This window comes from Pyxicephalus adspersus, chromosome 1, assembly GCF_032062135.1.
Source record: "Pyxicephalus adspersus chromosome 1, UCB_Pads_2.0, whole genome shotgun sequence".
Classification (NCBI taxonomy): Eukaryota; Metazoa; Chordata; class Amphibia; order Anura; family Pyxicephalidae; genus Pyxicephalus; species Pyxicephalus adspersus.
In genome coordinates this window covers 115,827,142-115,838,336 of record NC_092858.1, presented here as the reverse complement: position 1 = coordinate 115,838,336, position 11,195 = coordinate 115,827,142, and the positions used below count along the sequence as shown (strand labels likewise).

General features: G+C 36.7%; 1 protein-coding gene across 12 annotated transcripts in view; it reads left to right on the top strand.

Annotated features, from left to right (window-relative positions):
• Nucleotides 1-11,195, top strand: part of PLEKHA6 (pleckstrin homology domain containing A6) — a 161,327-nt gene that overhangs the window by 46,433 nt on the left and 103,699 nt on the right. For 10 of the 12 annotated variants that reach the window (XM_072424657.1, XM_072424618.1, XM_072424608.1 and 7 more), the window contains exons 2-4: nucleotides 6,011-6,082; nucleotides 6,169-6,277; nucleotides 9,642-9,746. In XM_072424657.1, the coding sequence (XP_072280758.1) occupies nucleotides 6,176-6,277; nucleotides 9,642-9,746 (207 nt within the window). In that variant the 5' untranslated portion in view covers nucleotides 6,011-6,082; nucleotides 6,169-6,175. Of the gene's footprint in view, nucleotides 1-4,446; nucleotides 4,596-6,010; nucleotides 6,083-6,168; nucleotides 6,278-9,641; nucleotides 9,747-11,195 lie in introns of those variants that run through there. The other 2 variants (XM_072424628.1, XM_072424665.1) reach the window with 2 other exon arrangements.

The window sequence follows — 11,195 nt, the reverse complement described above, 5'->3', positions numbered from 1 at the left end:
TATCAGGAATTTCTGATCTGTGTTCAAACAATATATCAAATATATCCTTTTTTTCAACAGATTTTTTGCCAGATTCAGATTTAAGATCTAATTTATTTAAAATAACACACAGTGTATGGCACCTTCAAAGATGAAGAAAAGAGACACTTCTGTGCTGTCTGTATACTCCTAAAAGGTTTGTAGAAACTAGACCAAAACATATGGTCATGAGAGCCAACAAAACTCACAGTTCCTTCAGCATAAATCTAAATCAGCAAATAATCTAAATTTCTTGTGGGGAATTGGAGTCTTACCTGATTCTTCCCAGATTTCATGGTGAAGCCGCTCTTCAAACTTCCTTTTTTAAAGCGTATGTAATGGTGCCTGATGAATGGGTAGCTGATCAATGAAAAAAAACACATCAAAGAAAGTAAATCAAGTAAAGTTTCTTGAAATTGATGCCCTAAAGCTGGCTTATAAGAAAAAATGTGCTTTTGATACATTCCTAAATCTATTTTCAATGGTCCAGTAGCTTTATAACTTGTTCAGTCCCAAAATCAAACATACCATTGGGTTGCAGGAAAAATTCACTTTCATCTACTGATGTTCACATTGCTGTTTTTTCTATCCAACAGTTGTTTGGATGCTCATTGTAGCCTTCATCAGCAGTTTTGCCATGTTTTCAGACATTTTAGTAATTTTATCAGACATGTTCGGCTGTTTTTAAAGCTTGAAATATTTTTCATGAATCCTTACATTAGAAATAGCCATGCTACTTTCACCGTTGAGCACACTTTGAAGATGGCTGCAATTGTGGATACAGGAATGCTTATTGACCTGATCCACAAACTTCCAGGGCTGTGAGAAACAGCTGAAAAGTGAAGACGTGGGGGATTGAATTGCTGCATTTCCGAACCCCGACAGCCAACAGCCAGATTAGCAGCAGGAGCATAAATGTAGTTTGTACTGTTAAAATACTTTAAGAAAGGTGTGTCAAACATCATAGTTTGACAGTAGCAAAGGAGGCAGGTTCGAATTTAGAAGCTCAAATTATCCCCGCGTCCAATAGACATGAAGTTGCTGCGCTTAGCCACACAGAGTCACAGAATCTGAAAAGAACAGCTCAGGGCTGGGCACGTATTGATGGATGCTTTGGCTCAATTGAAAGTACCTTCTACTGTTATTGGAAACTCAACAACGAGAAAGCGGTATAACAATCTAAAAACACAGACACTCATCAATTTTGGATGCGTGTGTTAAACGCCTTTTAAACCAAAGGGGTTTGTGGCATCATCACCAGGGGTGATACAGGGGTATTAATGAAAAAAAAGATGCTACCGTTGTTCCAGACTGCATTTTTTCAATGATTGTGCATTTTAACAAAATATGTGTTGTATCAACTATTGTAGATTTAGCCTTAATGAGGATTGGCTAGAGATGGTGTATGGAAGAGGGCTTGGTTCCTGTCACTTAGACAAGAAGTGGGCAGTTTGATGGGAGGTGTATACCCTTTACCATGGATGTTAAACAGTAATGTTTTTATCAAAGTCCAAGTACACAATGTCAACTGCTACTCCACTGTCTGTTTACTTCTTAATGAAAATAGAGTAAATTTGACAACTTCAGTCCTTCTTGAATCCATTCTACAACTTAAAATATTATTTTACAACAAAAACTCTTCTTTGTGGTTCTTTAGCAAACTCTCCTAAGTATTTGACCGGCTACAGAAGTTAAACTTACCGGTCTGCAGTTACTCGATGACTTTACTCCCTTTTTAAGGATAGGTACCACATCTCTAAAAATGATAAACAATGGCTTTGATATAATAGAGCTCAACTCTTTGGAACTATGTGGGTATATCCATCAGGTTCTGATGCTTAATTACCTTAATTTTATAACTGTTACTCGACCATCTCAATTTTGAGTCATTGTGAATATGTATGGCTTGTGACATTGCAATTTGCATTTTAGACTTGAGCACTACCATTTTCCTTTGTGTATCCACCTTTTCCCTATCCCCAGTTACCAACCCTTTTAAACAGACACCTTTTAAGGGGCCTACATGCGCAGACCTGATATGCTACTAATACATTTTTACTTACTTTTGCAATCTGTCTTTCATTTTAAAGTTATGCACATTTGATTTCCTTTTACATCTTTTGGAATGCCCTTTTTTATTATTTTTTTTTTTTCGACACTAGCTGTGAGCCATGTAAGTTTAAGGGGGAAAAATTAAAACCTATTGCCCATTGGAATAAATTTTGCAGTGTGTGTAGAACAGACTTGAAACATTCACATTTCTGTTCTGTGTTCTTTGAGGACGATATTCCCTCCCATTCCAAGCCATGGTGAGCCGCCCTTAATAATGGCAAATTTGCTCTCTTAAAATATGTTTTAATCTTCTTATCTCTGTTCCCTGTTGACAACCCATGTTAAATGAAATCATTTTACGGTCACCGCTACCCAGATTTTCATTTATATACTCATTTATTATAAGCTCTGCACAGTGTCATTTCTAGTTGGCGATTTTTTATATATTGGACTATAAAATTATCCTATTAAGTTAATTATTTCCACCCTTTGGCTGTGTCTCCAGCGAAAGGGCCTGAATATTCTGAATTTATTTGTCCGTCTGCAGTCTCCTTTAAAAAACATGGCTGGGTGGCAATACTGGAGCACAACTGGGGAAAGATAGGAACAGAATACTAGAATAATATCAAGAAGTGCCTGACAAAGATGTGTGTGTCATCTAAGTTGTCGAAAAAAAGTTACAGTAGCTGGCTTTTAGAGAGGAACTGAACTTTGGAAGTTGTCACCTGTTAATTATGTTCTCTAATCTGTCATGTGTTTAACATATGCCTAAATTACACACACATTTATGTTTAAAGTAAATATCACAGTGTTTTTTAAAATTGTGGTTACAAAATATAATTTTTTTTTATACATAAACTTTTACTTAGTATCAGTAGTAGTTTTATACATAAACTTTTACCTAGTATCAGTAGTATTCAAACCATTTCTGTGTGTATTCAGAGGATACACATTTTGCTCTTGTGGTAGAGGGAGGGGGAAGGCACACAGTTTTAGTGCTCCTATTAATTCCAGATGTTTCTTCTTTTTGTGTCTGGAATGTGGGAAACACCTTATCTACTCTGGAATGTTCCAAAGCATACATATAGGCCAGTCCTGATATGAGTGAACCCTTACAGGAGGGGAAACTGCAGAAGAGAATAGAATGTTTAGGACTCCTTTGAAAATAAAGAAGAAAATGAAAACGTAATTGAAAGTTATATATCTTTTTACCACTTCTTTTACTTAGTTGTACATTTTGTGAGTTTTTTTAAATAAACAAAGTAAGGTGTGATGATAAGAATCCTAATAAAAGAAAGTAATGATCACTATTTCAGTATGCAGTTGCAATAGTAGACCCTCTAAGGTTCATACGAAAAACTTTCTGCAAACCAGGGCACATGTTTTTGCATTTGGGGGTTTTCAAACCACTTTGTCAGCTTTCACTCTTCTATTACAACTGAAGACATACACAGAGACTTTAGATAGCTGTACCAAATATATGTCAGCCCCTCATAAACTATGCAAGAAAGAAGGAAAAATTAGCAAAATTTTTTCCACTCACCATAAACAGCACAACTTTTTGATGCATGAAACAATAAACGTATAATCGTAGATTAAAACAGTATCTTTATTTACAACAATATTAGTGACAACACATAATTAGTATACAGTACCAGATGTTTATTAGGCAATGACACATTTGGATATATATAAAGAAAACGAGTAGAAAGCCCAACTAAGAGGGACTATATCACAGCCACTGGACCGTAGTATAGAAAGGGGATTGTAAACCTCAGATGATACAGGTCATCTGACAGGCTTGGCCAGGTGATCGGGTTTATTGTGCATGTATGCACTACGTCATCTGACAGTCCAAGGATTTTAAAAAGCTCACAGCTTGTAGCTGTGGCTTGTTGTTTGGATAGTGCCAAATGAGGTGGCAACATGGCAGGTTGAAACCAGGTAGATCAGATTGAATTATATATGTCTGTGTATGTTTTATGTACTAGACATTTTGAAAGATTTATGGATTGAACATTAATCTGGTCTAATATATCTTCCTCTTTTGTTGTAATACCCTGTGCCAGAAATCTGCTTACCTTCTGGTGGAAATAATATATGGCTACATGCTGGTATGGATTTTGCTTATTTTAAAATATTTCTACATATATATATATATATATATATATATATATATATATATATACATTTTTTTAAAAAAAAAAAAAAAAAAAAAAACACATTTGCCAGTAATATCTATTATTTAGCACTGTATAAAATATATATATATATATATATATATATATATATATATATATATACATTTTTTTAATGTTTTAAATCCGATGCCCATTAGGTACAGTTTTTCTGATTGATTTTTTGACTTATTCTTAGTGTCCTGGCAATGTATTCTCCTGAGGAAACAGTTTGTACTGCCAAAAGCGTAGAGGTTTACAACCCCTTATCTATACTAAGATCCTGCTGACTGTGGAAGCCATCTATATCCAGAGAAGGGGGATGTGTTGTTGCCTAATATACATCTGGTACTATATACTTATTAATAATTATATATAATACTAATACTCAGTAATATTGTAAATAAAGATACTGTTTTTATAAACCTTTTTATATCTTTGTTATTTGTTTCATGCCTCAAAAAGTTCTAAATTCCCTAGTGGGAACACTTCAGTCTATTGGGAAATTAATGTTAAAGTTTTACCAAATTAGGAGCATAAATAACTTTCCCTAATGACCCTAGTGCATTCCTTAGGCCCAATTGTGGTTGAACTGTACCCTAAGGAGATGACCAACCTATATGCCATGTTGAACAGATACGTAATGATAAAGAAACTGCTTCATAACGTGGTTATTTTACTGCAAAGGAATGTTTTATTGTAGCTAAAAGAAAATCTAGATGGATCTTTAGAAAATGACAGCACTCTTTGAAAATGTTTAGTGAACTGCACTTCCTAATTAGGGACAAAATTACAAGACAATGTAATCATATTGCGAATCATAATTATAATTAAGTACATGCTCAATCTGTACCTCTAACCAGTAAATGAGACTGGATTCAGAATTAAATTTTTTTTAATGATCTATATTATACCTGTCAATTACAGATATAGAACAGACAGAACAGTTGGCTTAGTAGTTAGCACCCCTGCCTCTGCAGCGCTAGGCCACAAGTCTGTATCCTGGCCAAGACACTATCAAGGAGTTTGTAAGTTCTCCCCATGTTTGCATGGGTTTTCTTCAGGTACTCCGGTACTCCGGTTTCCTCCCACATCCCAAAAAACATTCATTTAGGCTAATTGGCTTTCAAAAAAGCCCCTTTGAAGGACAGTTAGTGATATGACATAGGACATTGTAGAGCACTGCCTAACATGTCCGCCCTATATAAATAATGACTAATATTAATCATATAGCATGACTCGGCTGTCATCGTCCAGAGCCTACTAAACTTGCAATGTCTGGCAGCTGGATTGGCTTAGCCCCACTGTACCTGTATCAGTGTTACCATTGTAATGACAGATCACAATTCTGAGTGCTTAGATTCCATGTTCTGATCCAATTGAACCCACCATTAGCTGTAAATTTTTAGATTTGGGGTGGAAGGTAGAAAGTTTACATAGTATGAGATGATTTTTTGTAGATGATTTTTCTATCAAAAGATCCAGAAATGTTATAATTAATGCCTATTATGTCCTATATTGGATCTATTTATAAAACAGAGAGAATCTGACATTCCCTTAAAAACATTCTCTGGTGGGAATCAATTTATACCATTAAAACTCATAGACCTGGAAGATTCCCACCAGGTAATGTTTAGGGATTGTCAGATTTGCTCTTATTTGCTTATAAATAAAACCCTATGTAAAAAAGAATATACAAACAAAATGTAAATGTTAAGATCTTTCTACTTATGCTGCCTTTTCCTATATTTTTTTTTTCATAGTCACAATGAATGTCCCATCACTTTTCTGCACCCAGTAGTTATATTGATCCTGTAGGAAAGTAGACTGCCCAGGTGAGTTTTATAAAGCATTGTTTTCAAAATACACTACAGTTTATGCTGTTATGTAATCCATACATTACTTTTTTTTTATTAACCAGATCTGAAATGAGTGCTGAGACAGGTAGAAGGCGTAACCCTAATCCATCCAGTGAGAACTCCACATACAATATGGTCTCTGATGCCGTTCCAGATAACCCTTGCATTCGGGTAAGCTTTACCTGTATGTGTTCCTGTGTGCAAAAGATTATGACATAGCTGGTTCTTTATTACATTGATAATAAAATACCATCAAGATGATATCTATATTCTAATATTTGCCAAGATCTTATTCATTGAGGATTAACATAATCAAAAGAAACACTGATTGGTACTAACTAAATAATTTTTAGATATTCTCCTTTATTCCGTTTTAATAAAATTATCAAACACAGGTATATAAGTTTAAAGCAAATGGAATACACCAAAAAAACTTTGATATATAAGAGGTATGTTCACTTAACACCGGTATTTTAGTTTTTTGGTAGATCGTGGGGAGATAAACTATACAATAACTTAGGGACTCAAATAGTTGGATATGTGCAATTAAAGCAGAACTAAACCCTCATTATTCACCTGACCCTGTTCCCTCAAAGGGAGCCCCCATCTTCGTCTTTCTTCGTTTCCTCCTTGGTTGGCCGGGCTGGAATGACTTCACTCATTACCAACACACATATAGGAAAGCTGGGAATGCCCAATATCCTGCCCAGCAACCTTAAGCGATCAGGCAGGTAAAACAGATTATTGCCGAAGGGACATCACCTATTCCTTTCTGCTATAATGACCTGCCTGATCATGTAATATTTAAAGTGGAACATTACACTTTAAATGCCAAGGTCCTCATACTTGCTGTGGCTAACATAAAGGTTTCTGCTTGCTCCGGACTTCTTTAATGGAGCTTCCACTGTCAGAATGTTCAAGACATATAAGAAACCAGGGGCTGATTGGCTTAACGGACAATGTCTGCAATAAAATTTTCAGGTGGAATGACCATCCAAGTTGATATCATTGTCATTTGATGTCAATTAAACTAAACATTTTTGATCAAACATTTTTCATAGATTGCAATATAAAAGTATAAAAACAATTAAATGTCCTCAACGTAAAAGGTTAATAAATACAGATATTACTATACATACATTTTTATTATTTGAGCCTATTTCAGATATGCAAACTTGTTCTGTTGTCATCTCTACATAATAAAATGCCTAATCATTACTTTCATGTGTGTTAAGAAGTATCAAAAACTGTGTTTGGTAATGTGAGCATTATGCTAGTCCTTATTCTCTGCTATATTTTTGGATAAATGTTTTGGATACACATACACTTTAACTTTTCAAAAGTAAAAGTAATGAAACATTCCAAATACATAGCTGAAATAAGTACTTCTTAATTTTATTATTTAGTATTTATATAGCGCTGACATATTACGCAGCGCTTTACAAAGTCCATAGACACTAACTGTCCCTCAAAGGAGCTCACAGTCTCCCTTCTATAGTCATATATCATTAACACAGTCTAGGTCAGGGGTCAGCAAGCTTTACTATCAAAAGAGCCATTTTGCCTCCTCTTCCACTAAAGAAAAATAGTCTGGAGCCGCAAAACATAACACAGTTTATAAACTTTTAAAAGTTTTAATATTTTTTTAATTTTACCTGTTACAACAAGTGTGCATGTGTAGGCCTACTTTGAAATAAATTAAACACTGAACTATGCCCCTAGAAGCCTCCAGCTTCTAACGTATCATCCTGTTACATTAGAAGCTGGAGGCTTCTAACGTAACAGGGTAGATTTTTTTGATGGGCAGAGTTCTTTATGTTCTGACGATGCCTTAGCAATGAAATTTTAAGGGGTGTTAGCCACAGGTGTCCCTCATTTGCAGCTTTAATTTTGTTCACCTGTACCCCCCAATCTTGAGTAATTGGGGTTCAGGTGCTAGAAGCCTCCAGCAATGTGTAACAGGGTAGATTATTTTGATGGGCAGAGTTCTTTATTTTCTGACGATACCTTAGCGATTCAATTGTAGGTGGTGTTAGCCATAAGTGTCCCCCACTTGCACCTCTATTTTGGTCACCTGTACTGCCTCCCCCCCGTTCCAGAGAAATTGGGGTTCAGATGCTAGATGCTTCCAGCAATGTGTAACAGGGTAGATTTTTTTTGATAGGCAGAGTTTTTATGATTTTTTAGGAGGTGTTAGCCACAGGTGTCCCGTACTTGCACCTCAAATTTTTTTCACCTGTACCCCCGTTTCCAGATAAATTGGGGTTTAGGTGCTAGAAGCCTCCAACAATGTGTAACAGGGTAGGGGTTTTTTGATGGGTGGAGTTTTTAGGAGGTATTAGCCACAGGTGTCCCCCACTTGCGCCTCTAATTTTGTTCACCTGTACCCCCTTCCTGTTCCAGAGAAATTGGGCTTCAGGTGCCTCTAGCAATGTGTAACGGTAGATTTTTTTGATGGGCAGAGTTCTTTATGTTCTGATGATAGCCTAACAATTAAATTTTAGGGGGTGTTAGTCACAGGTGTCCCCCACTTGCACCTACATTTTTGGTTTTGTACATCTCCCCATTCCAGAGGAATTGGGGTTCAAAGGAGGGGGATGTCATTGTACACACCCATTTGTACACGCCCCGTGGTAGATTTATTTCACTGGTAGATTTATTTCGCAGGTTGCAGACCCCTGGTCTAGGTCAATTTTTGAGGAGAAGCCAAATAACCTAACTGCATGTTTTTGGAATGTGGGAGAAAACCAGGGTACCTGGAGGAAACTCACACAAACACAGGGAGATCTTGCAAACTGCATGCAGATAGTGTTGTGGCTGAGATTTAAACCTGGGACCACCTGCAAAGGCCAGACTGCTAACCTCTGATCCACTGTGCTGCCCAAAATAAAGTTCAAGTTATTAATCTCAATCACTGCTCACTCTGTCAATGCTGTTGTCCTTAGCAACAAGATGGTATCAGTGAGAGCTCTGTCTGGTAGGCTTACATGGCCTTTTCTAAGCCAATACACAGAGGAAGGACTATAAGGACCATCTAATGACAGCAGGGTGGAGGCTGCCTAAGAGTGTTCACATGGAATACAAATATGCTGTGTATGCTTGCAACATAAATGATTGTTATCCTTCATCCCCAAAGTTGTAGTGACTTATTAAAGCAAACTGTATAATACAGTTTACTGTGCATAGACCTAAAGTTACATTAATACTATCGTTACTTATCATAACACTATCATTTTTATATTTACCATTTTATTTTTTGTGTTTAATCATAACACAAATGCTTAATGTATTTAAACACCAGTGTGTATGTGTGTGTGTGAGACTAATATAAACCAGCAGTGCTATCATTAAAAGACGTTAAAACACGTTCCCTGACCTTACACTAAAACAACAAGAGCATTGCCTAGCCGAGTAGGAGTATGTGGATACGATTTTTTTTTTGTGTGGCAAAACATGTTAGCATTGCTAATAAGTTAAAGACAATGGAGGTGTGAAATGGTGTTTAGAATGACACATGATATTTTTTTTCTGAAAGCCATCTCGACTGTCCAAGAAAGGAATTGCCTTTGGGAAGCGCTCTAACTCCATGAAGAGGAATCCAAATGCTGTAGTTACAAAGATGGGGTGGCTGTACAAACAGGTTTGTCAAAGATTTAATCAAACCAGTAAAAAGTAAAAATCATATGAAAAAAATATCAACCTATTTATGCTTTATATTTGGATCCAGTTGATTTTTTATTTTTACTACATCCATTGAATATGACAACATCTTCTTTTACTGCAAAATAAAAGCAGAACTAATGTCTTTATTATAAACACAAGATAATAAAAGTTTAAATAAAGAGGTGGCGTGGCTTTATTATGGTATGTTGAAGTCAACAGACCCCTACTCATTTAACAGGAAGAAAGGTATACATCTCATTTCTGGACAAAACAGACCCCAAATACATAAATGGCTAAAGAAGAAGTCCCAGAACATGCAACATGCAAAACATGCATATCATAAGTGCGGTGAGACCTAGGTACTTGTCAAGTAATTCCTTCCCACCAGAACAACTGGTAATCCTAAATACATGGCAGAATAACAAGAACTTACTTAGCTATAATAAAGCACAGCCTGCCTAAAAGCACTAAAGCTGTTTCTCAGTCCTCAGTGATGTAAAGATCATCATATTGCCAAAGACATCTCAAGTCATGGAAGTCCCTTGGGAACATCAGCACAAAAGCCATGTTTGTATTTCGGCTTTCCATGCAGACATTGGTAACAGTATTTCATGGCTATTACTTTACTTCCTGATTGTATACCTCTGTTCACTTTGCGACACCCTGAGATTAATATTAATATTATTATTAATAATAATAAACAGGACTTATATAGCGCCAACATATTATGCAGCGCTGTACATTAAATAGGGGTTGCAAATGACAGACGAATATGGACCGTGACACAGGAGAAGAGGACCCTGTCCCAACAGCTTACAATCAAGGAGGTAGGGGAATTAACACAATCCTGATTTCTGGATTTGAAACTTCTTTGGCCGTGGGGACCCTTTGTGGCGCCATTCCTTTGACTGTTCCTTGGTTTCAGGATCATAGATATGGAGCCATGTTTCATCTTCAGTCACTAACCTAGCCAAAAAGTCCTGTGCAGTTTCAAAATAGGCCAAAACGGCTTTGGATGCTTCAACTCATTCCTTCTTCTGATCACTGTTCAAACATTTCGGCACCCACTTTGCTGAAAGCTTGCGCATGTCTAGGATAGTGGTGATAACAAACCCAACACGCTTCCGTGAGATGTTAAGTATCTGGGCTATCTTTTTGATATTTGCCTGTCCTCAAAAAGAAGCTGGACAGCATCTCAGGTTGCTGGGTCAGTTGAGGTTGGGGGTCGCCCACTGCGGGGCTCATCTTCAACGGTGAAATGCCCAGTCTTGAAACGAGATATCCAGGTTTTGACAGTGCTGTAGGAAGGACACTTCTCCCCCAGTGTTTGTGACATCTTAGTGTGAATGTCCTTTGCTGACTTTCCCTGAAGAAACCAAAACTTGGCAGCCCGTAACTCCCAACGACGTGAAACTTGCTTGTGCCT